Consider the following 16,366-nt stretch of genomic DNA (forward strand, 5'->3'; position numbering starts at 1 on the left):
CAAAACTTTTGTTCTCAATATTGTTTGTTATAATTATCATTTGTTGCTATTGTTTATAGTTGTATTTGGTTTAGTTCTGGCTTATTTAGACAAAAGGGGGAGATGTAGGGTTAAGCCAGCCCCCTTTAGGGGGCGGGTTTTTGCCTCGGGCGATTGTGGACTGTTAAATCAAGTGCAGGGAGGCTGCGCCCTTCCCTTTTTCTTTCCTACCCTCCTGGGCTACACGGGAACCTAGGTTCTGTAAGTTTCATTTAATCATTAAATTTGTATATATTCTTTAATATTTGCCTGCATTTATTCACGTCGGTACAGAGACAGTGGAAAAAAATCTGCCATTTGCAGGAACCGAGTGCTAAGTAGTGCAGGTATTTGTATGGTAAGGTTTTGCACATTATCCTAGCATCGGACATGATTCAGGGCGAGCAGACTACGACTCATCTGGGGAACAGATGCTGCATGTCTTTACAAGTCCCCAATCCATAAGAAACTATTCTTTGTTTCCTTCACTACACTGATTCAGGAACGTGCCAGGCTCTGTTCATAAAATCTGTTCTGCTAAATGGGATGCCCAGCTGTTGGTGGCAATGTTTAGAAGGGAAAGTTGAATATTTATAATACTTTATCTGTACAGCTGCCTTCTAAAGAGCAGTCATCAACATTTTATTGATTGCAGACTGAATGCTCAAAGGAGAAAAAGGTCAATATAAATTAAAACTGGCTTTCCAACGCAGTATTAAAAGTACTTCTTGACCTCTGAGACAGAAATTACTTCAAGTATTAGAAAATTAGAGCATTTTGTAAAAGATTGTGTTATATTCTGTTTTATAGAACCTCTCCTAAAAATATAGATCTTAGAAAATTGCTAGAGCATTTTTCATTGTTTTTAAATGCTATGACATTAGCTTCTATAAGAACACAAAGCTTGCCCTGATACAGCTCAAAATATTATTGCTACATTATCATTGGCTAATTCTTAAAAAAGTAATTCTGGGTTCAGATTACATAAAAAGTAGATCTATAAAGCCAAGGAAATGTTAAACTTTCAAGAAAGTGAGTTAAAATAGGCTGCAATCTATTTATGCTTGTTTAGAACCTAAAGATGGGATTTACTGAAGGTGATAAGAGTAGCGAGTAAATTGGTAATAAGTAAGAAGATTTAATCGGCAACAGGAGAAAACATCTGAGAAATGACTTAGTTCAGCCTATAGAGAAGGTTGTGCAACTTGCTCAATGTTACATGTTCTCAGAGAGGGAATCTCAGATCTATGGTAAGGCATTATGGGGGGGGGGACTAAGACACTGGAATTTTTTCTGGACCTCATAGCCAAAGACAGAATTAGAATTACATCTTGAGGACCGCTATCCTATTGTGTACTCAGCCTGTCTGTTCAGCTTGCAAATGCCTTACATTTCCCATATAATCAACTTTTACAACAAAGCTAATGTATAATTAGAATCTTAAATTATGTACTCTTCCATGCCCCTGCCCCAGAGTAATGCATGTTTGTTCCTATAATCATTTGCTGAAAACAGCACATAGGCTAAAAGCAGTCTTAGGAATGAATATCCACCACAAATGTTGCAAAATAAACAATGATGTTTGTAATGCTGTTTCTTATCTGGGTCAGTTGGGGTCAGTAGAAGTCAGTGACTTAAATACCTTATAAAAACTGTTAATGACTTCTCTGACATATCCCTTATTTCTTCCTCATATGATACTTTTTGTTCTGCTCAACAAATACAAAACAAAGACCTCTATTAGGAACAGACACAGAGTCATAAGACAGTCTTCAGGCAGGCACAGATTCAGACTCATAGACAAGGAGGACAGAAGACACTGGATGGTGAAGTGCAGAACTCAAATCGGGTTTGTTATTGATCAGATGACATGAAGGAGATGTGCTTGGATTTCTTTCCTTAAGGCAACACTGATGCATTATTGTGTTTCAAAGTTTATTATTAATGCGTTCAAAACTAATCACATAGGTCTTGAATTGAGAGAAAAATTACAGATCATTTAAAGAGCAAACTTACTAGAATTTATGATAATTTATCCTTATCTTTCAATCATAATTGGACACACTGTTATCAGTTACACAGGTATTCCTTCACCCATGAACAATTGATATAAGAGGATGAAATGATGCTAAATGAATTACTCTTGAGTCAATAAGAACAGGGCAGAAACAGATGACACTTAAGGAAGAACAGGTAAAACTTGACTAGACACAGGGATCTTTCTGGACGTTCTAAAGTTGTAACTGGTTCTTAAGGCTATTATCTTTTTAAAAGTAAATAAACCAAACAACAACAACAACAACAACAAAACCCCCATGCAAACAAATCAGATGCTACATGCCTATAACTGCAACATTCGGGAGGCTGTGGCAGAAGGATGCAGAATTTAAGGCCAGGATGGGCTACATAGCAAGACATTGTTGCAAAAGAAAGCAAGGAAGATTAGAAAAAATGGACAAAGGATTTGAACACATATTTCTCCAAAGATACAAAAATGGCCAACAAGCACGTGAAAAGATGGTCAGTAGTTACCAGGGGATCCACATCAGAACCCCGAGGCTCTACATGCTACTAAATGCTACTAGTACAATGGCATTATAGGAAAACAAACAAAATACAAAATAAGCAATATGGCAAGGATGCAGGGAAGCAAGAACCCAGGCACACTGATGATGAGAACGTAAACCAACAGAGCACTATTGAAACAATACAGTTTCTCAAAACAGTAAAGACAGAATTACCATGATTCAGGGACTCCAACTCCAAAATGAATGGAAAGCCAGGACATGAATGGGCATGCATAAAACAATGCTCATGGCAGAAGTAGCTGGTGATAGATGAATTAAAATACAAAACGTGATATATACATATGTCGATATCAGCTTTAAAAGTGAAATGTGATTTCAGGCCTGACTACTTTGTTTTGGATAACAAATTATGGAGTGCATCTTTGGGGGAGGCTAATTCTCCTTCACTGGTCACTAGCTGCCTGTAGTAAACTACATTAGACAGACTGAGCAGTTGTATTTATATGTATGAGTAAGTACCAATAATGACCAAAGAAAAACAGGCTACCAATTTGAAAGGGAGTGAAGGGGGAATAGGAAAAGTTGGGGGGAAGTGGTATATTATATTTTTATTAAAATGTTAATAAAAGTAAAAAACAACAAAAAAGAACTTTGACACTTATTACAATATAGACGATCCCTGAAGACATTACCTTAAGTAAAATAAGACAGTTACAAAACTGTGAAATGTTTATTCATATGATAGTAGTCAAATTCAGGGACATGATAATCAAATGCTGAGGTTTGTGGGCTGGAGGCAGAAGGAGTGGGTAATTGTCTAATTAGAACGCAGTTTTAGTTTCACAAGATGAAGATGGTCTAGAGATAGAGCGCAGTAACGGTTACACAATGGTATAGATGTATTCTCACGTAAGTGTGATCTCATAACTGCAGCTGACTGCTCATTTTCCATCTTCTTGAATTTCCACCTACTCCCATAGCTTGACTATTATACCTCATTTTTAATTGTACTAGATTTAGATTTGCTTAACTGCCAGCCTGACTGGACTGAGATGTGTCTGGGCAATCAGTAATGCATGGCCCTGGGTTACAATGAAGGCATTCTTAGAACTCACCTTGAACGTGGGAGGCACCACTTCTTAGAGTGGGGGCCCAGATGGGATGAAAAGGACAAAGGAAAGCTGCATACACAGGTGTTTTCTCTTTGATTCCTGCTCACCATGATGTGAGTTATCGCTCCACTATACCTTAGTGCCACGATGGACTGATTCAGTTAAAACTGTGAGCCACAATGGATGTTTCCTTCCTGAAGCTGTTTTGTTCTGCTAACCACAGTTGCTACTAGAATTAATGCTGTTGCGATTTCATATGGACAAATATACTTGGTGTGCAATGTTTTCAGCAGGTAAAGATTGTTTAACATTCTTTACGAATGGTCCATGGTTTTATTTAGTTCAATACATGATAGTATCCTTAAATAGGATCCCCTGCTTCATCATAACACCATGACTACTATGCCTCTAGGCCCATAAGCCAAAAATAAACCCTTTCTTCTATAAGTTGTTTTTAGTCGTGTTTTATCACAGCAATATAAAAGTAACTAACAGACGTTGGAACTGAGAGTACACTCTGTTGCTTTGACAAATATGTCCATTGCTATTATTATTATTTGGAGCAATGTGGAAGACCTACAGCTTTGGACTAGAAAAAAAATGGTTGAATTCTGTAAGCAGAGTTTAGCAAGCTGTTCTAATAGGATCCTGGAAGATAGCAGTACTGAGAGTAATGCAGATGGCAAAGGCCCAGCTCAAGAGGTTTCAGAGGTAGGCAACATTAGCAACTGTGCTAGGGGCCATTGTGACATTCTGGCAAAGAAATCTGGCTGTCTTCTGTCACTGTCTTGAGCTGTGGGATCCTGTATGCTGTGAATATGTGTTGTTCTCATTGGTTGATCAATAAAGCTACTTTGGCCTATGGCAAGGTAGAATAGAGCCAGATAGGAAATTCAAGCAGAGACACAGGTGAAGAAGGGTGAAGGCTAGGAGACGCCAGCCAGTCAGCCAGCTGCTGAGGAAGCAAGACATGTAGAAAATGAGGTCACATGGCAATACATAGATTAACAGAAATGGGTTAAGTTAAATGTAAGAGCTAGCTAGTAATAAGCCTGAGCCATTGGCCAAGCATTTATAAGTAATATTAAGCTTTTAAGTGGTTATTTTAAAAGTGGATGTGGCACTGGGCAGGATGAAAAGCCTCCATTTACAGGCCTGAGAATCTGATGGAGGCTAAATGAAAAAGTAATAGACTATCTTAGTCAGGGTTCCTATTGCTATGAAGAGACACCATGACCACCGTAACTCTTACAAAGGAAAACATTTAATTATGGTGGCTCACTTACAGTTCAGAGGTTCAGTCCATTATCATCATGGTAGAATATGGGGGCATGCAGACAGACATGGTAGTGGAAAGGTAGCTGAGTGTTCTACATTTTGGCTTGCAGGCAACAGGAAGTGGTCTGAGTCACTGGGAAGAATCTTGGGCATATATGAGATCTCAAAGTCAGCCTCTATAGTGACATACTTCCTCCAACAAAGCAAACCTCCTAATAGTGCCACTCCCTTTGGGGGCCACTTTCTTTCAAAACACCACATGCAACAATTTCTTTGATAGATGTAATTTCAAGAGAGCATAATATTGAATCTTTGATATGGATTGTTATTAATGACTCTTGTACAAGTCTACAGTAAAAAAGAGCAAGTGGGGCAGAAAGAAATAAAATGTGCACAGTTTAAACAAAAAAAGCACCAGAAAACATAATACTGCAGTCAAGGCTTGTGTTGTGCTGCAATTATTGAGGAGATAAGTGCCCTTAAGGAGAATCTTGCTCTGCCCTGGGACAAAGAAGGGAGACCTCGGAACAAGACCCCAGTCAGCTAAGCTTCCAATGTGTAAGATAGCCTACGAGTTTTTCTGCTCTTTGAAAGCAACTGAATATTGCTACTAATTTGGTTAACTGAAGGTGTGTCCAACCAGAGCTGGAGCCAACCTTGGCAGTGCCAACCAGTGTGGTACTGGCTTTAGAGGCATGAAGGATACCAGAGTAAAGGGGGTGTGGATACTTCCTCTGCAGTTCCAGGGGGCTGCTGAGGTCAGGCAGCATGTGGCTGGGAAGGCCGTGAGACAAAAATGTGATTTATGTAGGACCTAGTTTTGGAATGTTAGGAATGTTCAGAGATTTTAATTTATATATTAGGAGAATGCCTCACATCATTATAAAAGGGCACATTATACTTTATTATAACTTTCTGAATTTTATAAACATTTATTTAAAATTAATATTTTAAATAGAGCAAGTACTAACAATTTACCAACCTTAAAAATGCAAGATTCCTTTAAATAAAAGAAATTATACAACTCTGAATATCTCCTGTGGGTCAAACAATGCTTATTAAATGGTTAACTATTAGTCTGGCACTCAATTTTAATCATTTAAGATTAGCTTTAAAAATTTAAGCTAAAGCCAGGCGGTGGTGGCGCACGCCTTTAATCCCAGCACTTGGGAGGCAGAGGCAGGTGGATCTCTGTGAGTTCAAGACCAGCCTGGTCTACAAGAGCTCAGGACAGGCTCCAAAACCACAGAGAAACCCTGTCTCGAAAAACCAAAAAAAAAAAAATTTAAGCTAATATAGGGGCTGGAGAGATGGCTCAGAGGTTAAGAGCATTGCCTGCTCTTCCAAAGGTCCTGAGTTCAATTCCCAGCAACCACACGGTGGCTCACAACCATCTGTAATGAGATCTGGTGCCCTCTTCTGGCCTGAGACATACACACAGACAGAATATTGTATACATAATAAATAAATATTAATAAAGAAATTATTGATTTATAATAAGTCCTCACAATAAAAAATAATTTCATTTGGCATTAGCACCAGTCTGACCCAAAGCCCAAACAAGTGTAATAAAATAGTTAGGCTTCCAAGTCAAATAGGACATTTTAATTTCTTTTCAGAAAACTTTGACTTTGTAAAAATATCAGCAGAATTAACCCACTCTAAGAACACTGCCACAGTTAGAAATTCCAACACTAATGCTATTCTAATTTCCTAACTTTGGGACACTATTAAGTTAATTCTATGACTTTGAGTTAATTGAGTGACTGGCTGAAGCAGCATGGTAACACACGTTAATTAGAAAAGTCAAGCAGATGTTTCTAGGAAACTTGCAAATGAAAAGATGGAAGATGTGGGGATGGGGAAGAGAATGTAATAGTAAAAGCTATTACATCTATCGCTAGCAATATGTAAACATAGATATGATGTGAAATTTCTAGATATAGTCTAAAGCAGCTGCTGCTGTCCCCCTACCCACTTTGAAGTCTGAGCCTTATGTTGGCCTTAAACTCCTGATCTTGATCCTCCTACCTCTAGCCCCCAAGCACTGTGGTTACAGGTACCGCCACCACATCCACCTTATAATTTCTTTTTAAACAGCAACTTTACCATGCACTTAATGTTTACTGATCAATTATTTTATTCATGAGGATTCAAATTCTGGTATGTTTGAATACAAGTGATTTTTTCCACATCAAAGAGTCAAGGCTGCAACCTAGGTAAATTATATTGCCTCTGGCATTAGTGTGTACAGAGAAAAGCAAGAGTACATTGGGTTGGGGAGATTAGTTTAAAGAAATTCGGAGCAGCAATTAGTTGATTCACCTGTTTCTCAAAGGATCTAACCGATGGTAGAGAAACTAGACTTACCAAGAATGTAATATGGTAAAACTAAATCTTAAAACAACAAACAAATGGTTACGATGAGCGCGGGCACACACATACACAAATACGATGTTCAAATTATAAAAGCAAACCACCAAAGATTCATCCCCCAAGCAACAATATCACCAATATGACTTTATACACCTGACTGCTCCTTCGCTAGCCCTCAGGCTACCCCCATGTGGCAACCATTAAAATGAATTTTATGCTATGCCCTGCTTTTTCCCATTATAATCTTTTTTTTTTTTTTTTAATTTTTCGAGACAGGGTTTCTCCGTAGCTTTTTGGTTCCTGTCCTGGAACTAGGTCTTGCAGACCAGGCTGGCCTCGAACTCACAGAGATCCGTCTGCCTCTGCCTCTGCCTCCCGAGTGCTGGGATTAAAGGTGTGCGCTACCACCGCCCGGCTTCCCATTATAATCTTAACATACACGATTATTTGTGCTTGCTCTTAAACTCTAAAGGCTGTGTGCTGTCCTCCACAAAGTGGTTCCTTCATTCACTGTATTTTAAAGATCCCATCCATTCTACTGTCATTGGTTATTTGTTCTTTTTCACTTGTTTTAGAGTCATTCAGGCCATTTCCCCGATTACTCTTTTAGGAAATAAAAAAAAAAGTTTTTCTTTGTTTCATTCTCAGTATGTTAACCCTATCTAAGTTGTTTCCAGTTAGACGTTACTCAGATTTAGCCCACAGCTTTTACACTGTTGGGAGGTTTTGACAATTAAAGTGGGGTTGCAAGAGTAAAGGTGGATTGAGAGTACCAAGCATCCTGACACTGTCAACAGACAAGTTCATAGAAACAGAAAAGACAACGTATGGGGCCACATAGTATACTCCCTTTGCTCACAGAGAGCCCCTCAGAACAGCAACATCCAGGGAAGAGATACCTACGGCATTTCGGAACTTTAGGAAGTGCCACCGTTGCTGGATAGAACTGAGCGCCCTCAAACGCGGAAGCATAAAAATCTAGCGCAGTAGACACTGGATGCGGTGTCACACAAACCGCGCTCCGCTGGAAACAGCCTCCACACGCTAAAGAGCCCGAGTGTGTGTGTGTGTGTGTGAAGAAAGGGGTGTGCGGGGGGAGCCAGGGCCAGCGCCCCATCTAGCCGCTGCCGACCCTCTCTCACTATTCTAGACAAAGCAGCCTCGCGACAGACCAGAGACAGGGCCGTGACTGTACTCTCCGAGTCAGAGGTCTATAGATCTCTGGTCGGACTGTTTGGGAGGTGCTCTGCCTCCTACTTCCGGTGGCGGAGAGGAGCAGTTGCTATGGTAATCTAAAAAAGGCGGAGGTCTGTCCGGCTGCGCTGAGAGATTCGCAGAACTACTGAAGAAAATTGGCTGCTCTTCTTGGTTTGTGAGCTGAAATTAGGTAGCCACCGGCACCTCCTCTCGCTCTCTCGCTCACTCTCTCGCTCGCTCTGCCCCTCACTGTGTGGCTGCCTCTCCCACCAGCTACGTTTACTTTTGTGTCCTAACGGCCCGTGCCTGCTCCTGAAACACAGGGATCCAGCAGCATTGTGGCCTGCGGAATATAAAACGGAGAGAGCTTGTCTCCGATTAGCTGTGGCTATTACATGGTGAAGCCCCGGTGACTGGATGGCTCTCTGTTCTCACTCGGCCCTTTAGACGCCTTGGGCGCTTGTTAACAGTTTATTTTTCCTGCTTATTGTGTGTCTGGTTATTTATGGAGCCGTTTGCTACAATGTAGTCTCCAGGCCCCTGTCTCAGTCTTGGTCTAGAGTTTTAAATAAAAGGGGGTTTCCGAGCCCTAGGGGTGCAATTATACATATATTTAAGCTTCAGTTTAGACTCTCTTCACAGGAAGGGAAAGAATAGAATTCTGGAACATTTCTGCCCTGGGAGTTCCATGTGAGAATAACCCTATTTGGAAAGAGCGTTTGAAGAAGATCCTTAAAAATATGTTTTTAAATTGCTGGCTGTAAAGTGAGTGCTCGTTCTTCCTTATTGGAACAGTTTTCTTTCACATTTGTGAGATGGCGTGCACGCATATGTGTTTAAAACTGATGTTTAATTATGGCGGTACCAATTTGCAGTAATCAGACTGTGACACCGCATCCCTATGGGGTCCTTCTAAATCTGGTGTAATATGAAAGTGTCAGGCAGGCGGTCTGTGTATTATAAATAGGGTACTTCATCCATGATAAGCGATTATTATCTTTCTTTCCCAAGTGTAAAAGACCTACATAATTCACGAAGGTGCCAGTGATTTAGGCCCCCTGAGTAAGAATCCAATGAGTCCTGAAGGGGACGCTACCTGTGCCATCTTATTGTTCAACGTGAACTATTCAATTTATTAGATTGAAATGTATTTTTAGAAGTCAACGCAGGCTAAAGTAATGTTGGCAAGCCATTAGACCACCAGCACAATTTAGCACCTCATAGTAGCCTTTGTTCAATAAACCTTCATCCTCGTTAAACGGAAGAGACCACTGAATTTTCACAGCTTCCTGCTAACTGGGTGACATCCCTGTCCCTCGATCTCATCTTCTGTAAAATGGACAAAAAGTACCTGGTCAGTGTAGTAAAAAGGATGAAATGAGATGTACGAGTGTGTATTAATGTCTTATGAACAGAGGCTCTGTACAGACCCCAAATATTACTGCTAATGAAGGAACTCAGTAAAGCCCAATGGTAATAAATGAGACTTCAGCTAGACAGTGATTTGACACATGCTGTGTTATGGAAATGTTAATGAGACGAGTTAGTTAATCCTGCTTTGGAGGGTGGGTATCACCTGCAGCTGATTTACATAAAACAGCTCGCTCTTAGGGAATCTCACCCCTCTATAGTTTCTTTAGCATGACTGTGTCCTGTAGTATTCTGTAGGCTTCCTGTTCGTAAACAGATGGAATCTTACCAATCTTTTTTTTTTCGTTTTCTTACCAACCTTTTGAAGTCTCCCATGACCTCTTGTTTTGAGATGATAGGTGTATACACATTTTCTTTGTTCTGATTTCTTTTATATTATACTACAACTTTGTTCTTTGGGATATTTTATATTTAAGGAATTATATACGTCTGTGTATATATATAATTAGAACTCAATTGTTAAAGATTTTACTTAACATGTACTGATGAGTTCATATAGAGGTTATAATATTTGCCTTTTTTATTCTATGTGTAAAATCTTTAATAGCCCAGTGCTCCACCTCATGGTGCTACATTTGTGTTTTAGGTGATTTACCTAGACTAAAGTAAAATTTTAATTGTTTTCTAATAGAATGGCCGGCAATCCTGGAAGTGATGCAGCTTTGGGTACTCAGAAACCAATGTTCTCGGGGAGTCCCCGAACAAAGAAATTTCCACTAACTGAGCAGGAGGCATTTTATATGAACTGTAGAACCGCCTACTTAACTATCTTCAAAAGCAGCCTGGAAAACATTATTTCTAAGGATCAACTTTACCTAGGTAAATTTTTACCTGATTTGTTGAAAGTTATTAGACTGAAAAGTCTGAATTAGAATTATGTCATCGAGTCACTCCAGTTTCACAGTGAAACAAGCAACAGGACTGTAAGAAGCATAACTGTTTCTATGGTTACATATTCTAGGGGCTTCCAGATTATACACATATACACATATATATGGAGGGGGAGATTGTGTATTCAGAGCTTCTATCAGTTACTACGAGCTTAAGAGTTGTTACTGTTGCCGTTTTTCAGTTGTCCTGGTGATGCTTTAGATTTATAATAATAGAATTAAAACCCTTTTGCCGTCTGACTCACTAGTCTGAATTTTGACTTGCATTAAGAAAAAGATAAAAAAAAATTGCAAGACTGGGGTCAAATGACTGTAAAAGAAAAATATAGATAAATGAAAATTTAGAAGAGAATTGGGGGTTGGGAGGTTTTGCTTCTTATTCTACCCATTATCATATTTTAAAATTCTTCTGGCTGAGAAGTCCTCCACATCGCTGAAGGTGATATTTATCAGGCTGTCAATAACCCGGAGGGCTTGATGCTGGTAGTCTTCAGTCCCTGGAGGGCTTGCTGCTGGTAGTCTTCAGTCCCTGGAGGGCTTGATGCTGGTAGTCTTCAGTCCCTGGAGATGGGTAAATGACAGTATCAGGTAATGCCGATGGCTTGTGTCAGTTTCATCAAGGCTAATATTGAGAACAGAGAAACTGGGTTTCTTTGCCATCTTTAGAAGTGATTTCCTTAAACCAAAATTCTGCTGTGTTTCTGTGAAATGTCTTGGGTTTTTATACATATGATCTCTTTCTAAGAAAGTTCATTTGGAGGAATGGTGAAAATTGACAAGATTAAAATATATTTGCTCTCTATTAGAAGACATTAATTAAATAGTTTAAGAACAAATGCACACGATGACAGCAATTTTAAAAAATTATCTGTAGCTTTACTTTGACTTACATAATTTTAAAATTAGTAAACTTTCATCTTGAATTTTAAAAACTTGTGCTTAATTGGCATATATTAAATAGTATAGGCAGAAACTCAGTTAATTAAAACTCCACTTTGCCACTGTTGGTAAAATCTGAGTTTTTTTTCTTTTGAAAATAGAAACAGTGGGGGGCTGGAGAGATTGTTTAGGGGTTAGGAGCACTGCCTGCTCTTCCAAAGGACCCGGGTTCAATTCCCAGCATCCACATGGCAGCTAACAACTGTCTGTAACTCCAGTTCCAGAAGATCTGACACCTTCACACCAACGCACATAGAATAAAGCACATTAAATAAATTATTAAAAATAAAAAGAAAATAGAAATAGTGGCTGTGCATGGTCGTGCATGCCTTTAATTTCAGCACTCGGGAGTTAGAGGCAGGTGGATTTCTGTGAGATCAAAGCCTGGTCTGCAGAGAGTGTTCCAGGGCAGCCAGGACTGTTCCACAGAGAAGCTTTGTCTCAGGGAAAAAAAGAAAGGAATGAAGGAGAGAAAGAAAGGAAGAAAGGAGACATTGAACTTGTTAACTTGAAAAGTTTAACATACCTTCCTCTGGTACAGTTCTTGTTGTTAATCAGTTCACATGTATTAATAAGTTACTGTCAGCTCTGTGAAATTATCTGGGCAGAAAACAAATCTGGTTTTGCATTTCTATTGTCACACATGATTTTGGTTTTGGTTTAAGGAATATTAATATTCTTTGTAGCACTGTTAAGTTAAAGATAGTTCTTACAAAGGAATATGTGCATCAGTGGCATGTTTCTTACTACTCTTTTCTTACATGCTTCTGCTCTTAGCATGTAACATATGCTCTGACATTTCCACTCCGAGTCAGACTCAGCAGGACCAGCGCCACTACAGATACATGGCCAGGCTAAGTACACCGTAAGCGGATCAGTAGATAGACGTCAGCCTTGCAGTATCTGCACCTAGGGAGACTTCTCAGAGGAGAGACCTTTCCTCCGAAGGACATATTTTGGCATAATTAATTTTATTTTGAGACAGTTATTCTTTTTAAATCAGTATTTTAAAAGAAGTGGTGATATAGCTTATTGCTAGAACCTTTGTACAGGCCTGGAGTTCAAGCCTCAGCACTTAAAAAAAAAAGAAGACATACCCGTAAGATCTTTGGCAAATAGAGTAGTCAGGCATGAAGGCACAAGCTTACCATCCCAGCACTCAGAAAGCTGAGGCAGGAGGATTATCTTAAGTTTGAGGCCAGCCTGGGCCATAGTAGAGACTCTCCAAAATGGGGGGAAAATTGAAATTTTCTTTTGTTATTGATGGTAGTGACAAGTGTTTGCCAAGCTGCTATGTCTAAGAGTTGGTAAAATGGATTTTCTAAATATTTATCAAAAGAATTTCCTTCCCCAAATAGATTTTTAACCTTCAAATTATAAGCTCATTAGGTTCCACTTTATCCTCCCATTCTGGTCAGTGGAGTTGAATGCCTATGCTATTTCTCTAATGAATTATGGAATTGTTTGTTACATATTAGGCAAATACTTAGGGAAGCATGGTAATCAAGGGTTTTGTCTGTATCTATATTCAATGCTGTACATTTCCATAAAGGTCTTATAAGCAGATAGAACATGGCAGTTACTATAATGAAAACCTTGAGTCGGTTCAGTGGTTAAAGATATCTACTGCCAAATTTAACAACGGGAGTTTAATCCCTGGCACCCACTAGGTGGAAGAAAAAAATGAACTCTTTAAATCAGCTTCTGCCCTCCACATACATTGTGTACCTGCGCGTGTGTGTGTACACACACACACACACACACACACACACACACACACAATAAATAAGTGTTAAAAATAAATTCTGTCTGAACAGTGGTGGTGCACACCTTTAATTCCAGCACTCAGGAGGCAGAGGTAGGTAGATCTCTGTGAGTCTGAGGTCAACCAGGTCTACAGAGCAAGTTCCAGGACAGCCAGAGCTATATAGAGAGACCCTGGACTCAATAAACAAACAAACAAACAACCAATAAATAAATAAATAAATAATTTGATTGATTCTGTTGGCTGTGTAGGTCATCTCTAAGATTATCTTGTTCTCCTTCCTGTGTCTGTTTGAGTTATCTAAGTACAGTGCATTGAAACAAACTGAAGGATGGGAAAATGTCTCTTAGTCTTTCAAATGTAAGTCATGGCCACAAGTAGCAATAGTACACTTAACATGTAGACTTTACATAGGCCAACGAGGTGGCTCAATAAGTAGAGGTGCTTGCCACCAAGCTTGCAATGAGTTCAGTCCCCAGAACCCACATGGTGGAAGGATAGAACCAACTACAGCAAATTGTCATCTGACCTCCACAGTTGGTCCTGGCATGCATGTGCAGGCACACACACAGATAATACTGATAATGATATTAATCACACATACAATAATAATAAATATATAAGATATAAATATTTTAAAAGATGTAGAATTTGCATTTATATTACAGAACAACTTTGTACCCAAAAAGGCTTGTGTCTCCAAGAACAAAATCACCCTTTGTATGATTATGTGCAACAAGTGCCCAATAATTGATTTAAATATTTGTATTTATTATGTTGATCTAGTTTCTCTTTCCTTATGGCTATTTCTCTAATGTTTCTCTCTGTTTTGTATTTACTAATCTTCATTACATTAAATTGTAGAAAATTCAGATAAGCAATTTAGTGTTGATTTATGATGCATATATAGTACACATTCCCATCCAAAATAGTTGGAAATTCCAATATAATATTTTATAATAAAAATTGGTAGCACAATTCAAGACAGATGCAGCTTTGAAATATAATGTTTTTTTCTCTGATGGTTCATAAGTGTATTAGTTCATGATGGACAGTTACAAAGTAATGTGTAGAAGTCCATTTGCGAATCACTGTTTTCAAATGGACAGGTGTCTGTAATTGCTTAAAGACATTGTACTTAGTGTGTGACGTATACAAACACAGCCTTTCTGAGATCTGCCTCTTTTACAGATATAAAAATACAGTTAGAAATGAAAACCATTTAACGATTGTGTCTGCGCAATGCTTTTCTAAAGGCTTATCAGCTTTCTCTGATTTCTAACAGGGTCATAACTGTAAATGGACTCTTCTTAAAATTTATTACATTTAGTTAAGTATGCTTGTGTATGTATGAGCATGCATGTACACAATGTGATTGCACTTACATGCACATATGCATGTGTGGTGCCTCTTTGTGCATGCATGTACATGGCAAAGAATGTAGAGGTCAGAAAACAACTCGTAGGAGTGAGTTCTTTCTGCTGTGTGGCTCCTGGGGATAGAACTGAAGTTTGGGCTTAGTGGCAAGTGCCTTCACCTACTGAGTCATCTCCCTAGCCTTGCAGTGGATGCTTTTGTACATATATTTGACATTTAGAACAAGGTTGATATTCTGGAGCTCTTACTACCTAACTCTGATGAACATTATAGATGCCACACCTTGTTGACATAAAAATTCTCAAATAAATGAGTTCTTCCATTCACTGAAATATCTGTCAATCCTGAAAAAATAGTCATTTATGCTTTTTGTGGTTACCCCTATTTTCTTAAAAAAAAAAATTCAGTCAACCTTGTTTTCTCTACTAGTTCTTAGGTAAACCAGCTGGGTCCAGTGTGTCATCCTTGTAATCCCCACACTTTGGAGGCAGAGGCAGGGAGATCACATCAAGTTCAAGGCCAAAATGAGTTCCAGGCTGGCCTGGGCTATAGAGTGAGAACCTGCCTTAAAAAATAAAGTTCTTAAGTAAGGCAGTTAATGACAGTTAAGTAGGTTGAAAACAAAACCAATAGAAGAAGGAAAAAATCAGTTCTGCCACTAATATGTTAAGTCTCTTAGCTGGTAGGCGTATATATTTTTTGTTTTCAATAATGAAGTATACAAGGATGTAACTATCTTGAGAAACATACATTGGTGTAACTCTATAGTCAGTAGCAATGGTGATATAGTGACAGATATTGAATTTGCTTGCTAATATATAGGGATTAAAGAAAAATGCTGAAATACCAATTCCAAATGTTATAGTAATATATGATCCTTTTTTACATTGAGCAGCTCTTCAACATGCGGGAAGAAGTCCATCTCAAAAGACTATTAATAAGTACTGGACTCCTCAAACTGCCAAACTGAATTTTGATGATTTTTGTATAATTTTAAGCAAGGAAAAACCTACTTCAAAAGCAGAATTGCTAAAATCATTTAAACAATTAGATGTGAATGACGATGGCTCCATTCTACACTCTGACCTTCATAAATATCTAACGAAGGTAAGAACTGTGGGAATTCTATACTGTGTGTGTCTCTAAAGCAACTGGAGTCCAGCTTGGGCTGCCAAAATCCACATTAAAGTAAGTATTCTCTCAACAGGTAAAATGAAGGGCACAGAGTATTTATAAAGCATTGGCAATCCTTCTCCATGAAAAGTGCTTTATAAATTAAAGAGAAAGTATAAAGCTGAGCCTGTGTTTCAGTCTCCCTGCTCCCATGTCATTCTTTTCTGCCCAGAACTCTGAGGATCTAGGATTTTCATGTGTTTAGTAAAAGGAAAATAAGTGTAAATGTGATATGAAATAATTTTCTGTCATTTCATTTTCTTTCTTTTTTTTTTTTTTTTT

The 16,366-nt window shown here is 38.7% G+C and overlaps 2 protein-coding genes across 4 annotated transcripts in view; one reads left to right on the plus strand and one right to left on the minus strand.

The window, feature by feature from the left end:
- The window catches only part of Itgb3bp (integrin subunit beta 3 binding protein), a 50,532-nt gene extending 42,151 nt beyond the window's left edge, over window positions 1–8,381 (minus strand). Inside the window, exon 1 of the mRNA XM_005353455.1 lies at window positions 8,216–8,381. Within this exon, the coding sequence (XP_005353512.1) occupies window positions 8,216–8,220 (5 nt within the window). The 5' untranslated portion in view covers window positions 8,221–8,381. The remainder of the gene's footprint in view (window positions 1–8,215) is intronic.
- Window positions 8,382–8,488: 107 nt separating this feature from the next.
- Window positions 8,489–16,366, plus strand: part of Efcab7 (EF-hand calcium binding domain 7) — a 53,462-nt gene continuing 45,584 nt past the window's right edge. The window contains exons 1-4 of one of the 3 annotated variants that reach the window (XM_026782242.1): window positions 8,599–8,699; window positions 9,152–9,274; window positions 10,572–10,759; window positions 15,807–16,018. In XM_026782242.1, coding sequence (XP_026638043.1) covers window positions 10,573–10,759; window positions 15,807–16,018 — 399 coding nt within the window. In that variant the 5' untranslated portion in view covers window positions 8,599–8,699; window positions 9,152–9,274; window position 10,572. Of the gene's footprint in view, window positions 8,700–9,151; window positions 9,275–10,571; window positions 10,760–15,806; window positions 16,019–16,366 lie in introns of all 3 variants that reach the window. The other 2 variants (XM_005353456.1, XM_013348504.1) reach the window with 2 other exon arrangements.

This window comes from Microtus ochrogaster, chromosome 10, assembly GCF_000317375.1.
Source record: "Microtus ochrogaster isolate Prairie Vole_2 chromosome 10, MicOch1.0, whole genome shotgun sequence".
In the NCBI taxonomy this organism is placed as follows: Eukaryota; Metazoa; Chordata; class Mammalia; order Rodentia; family Cricetidae; genus Microtus; species Microtus ochrogaster.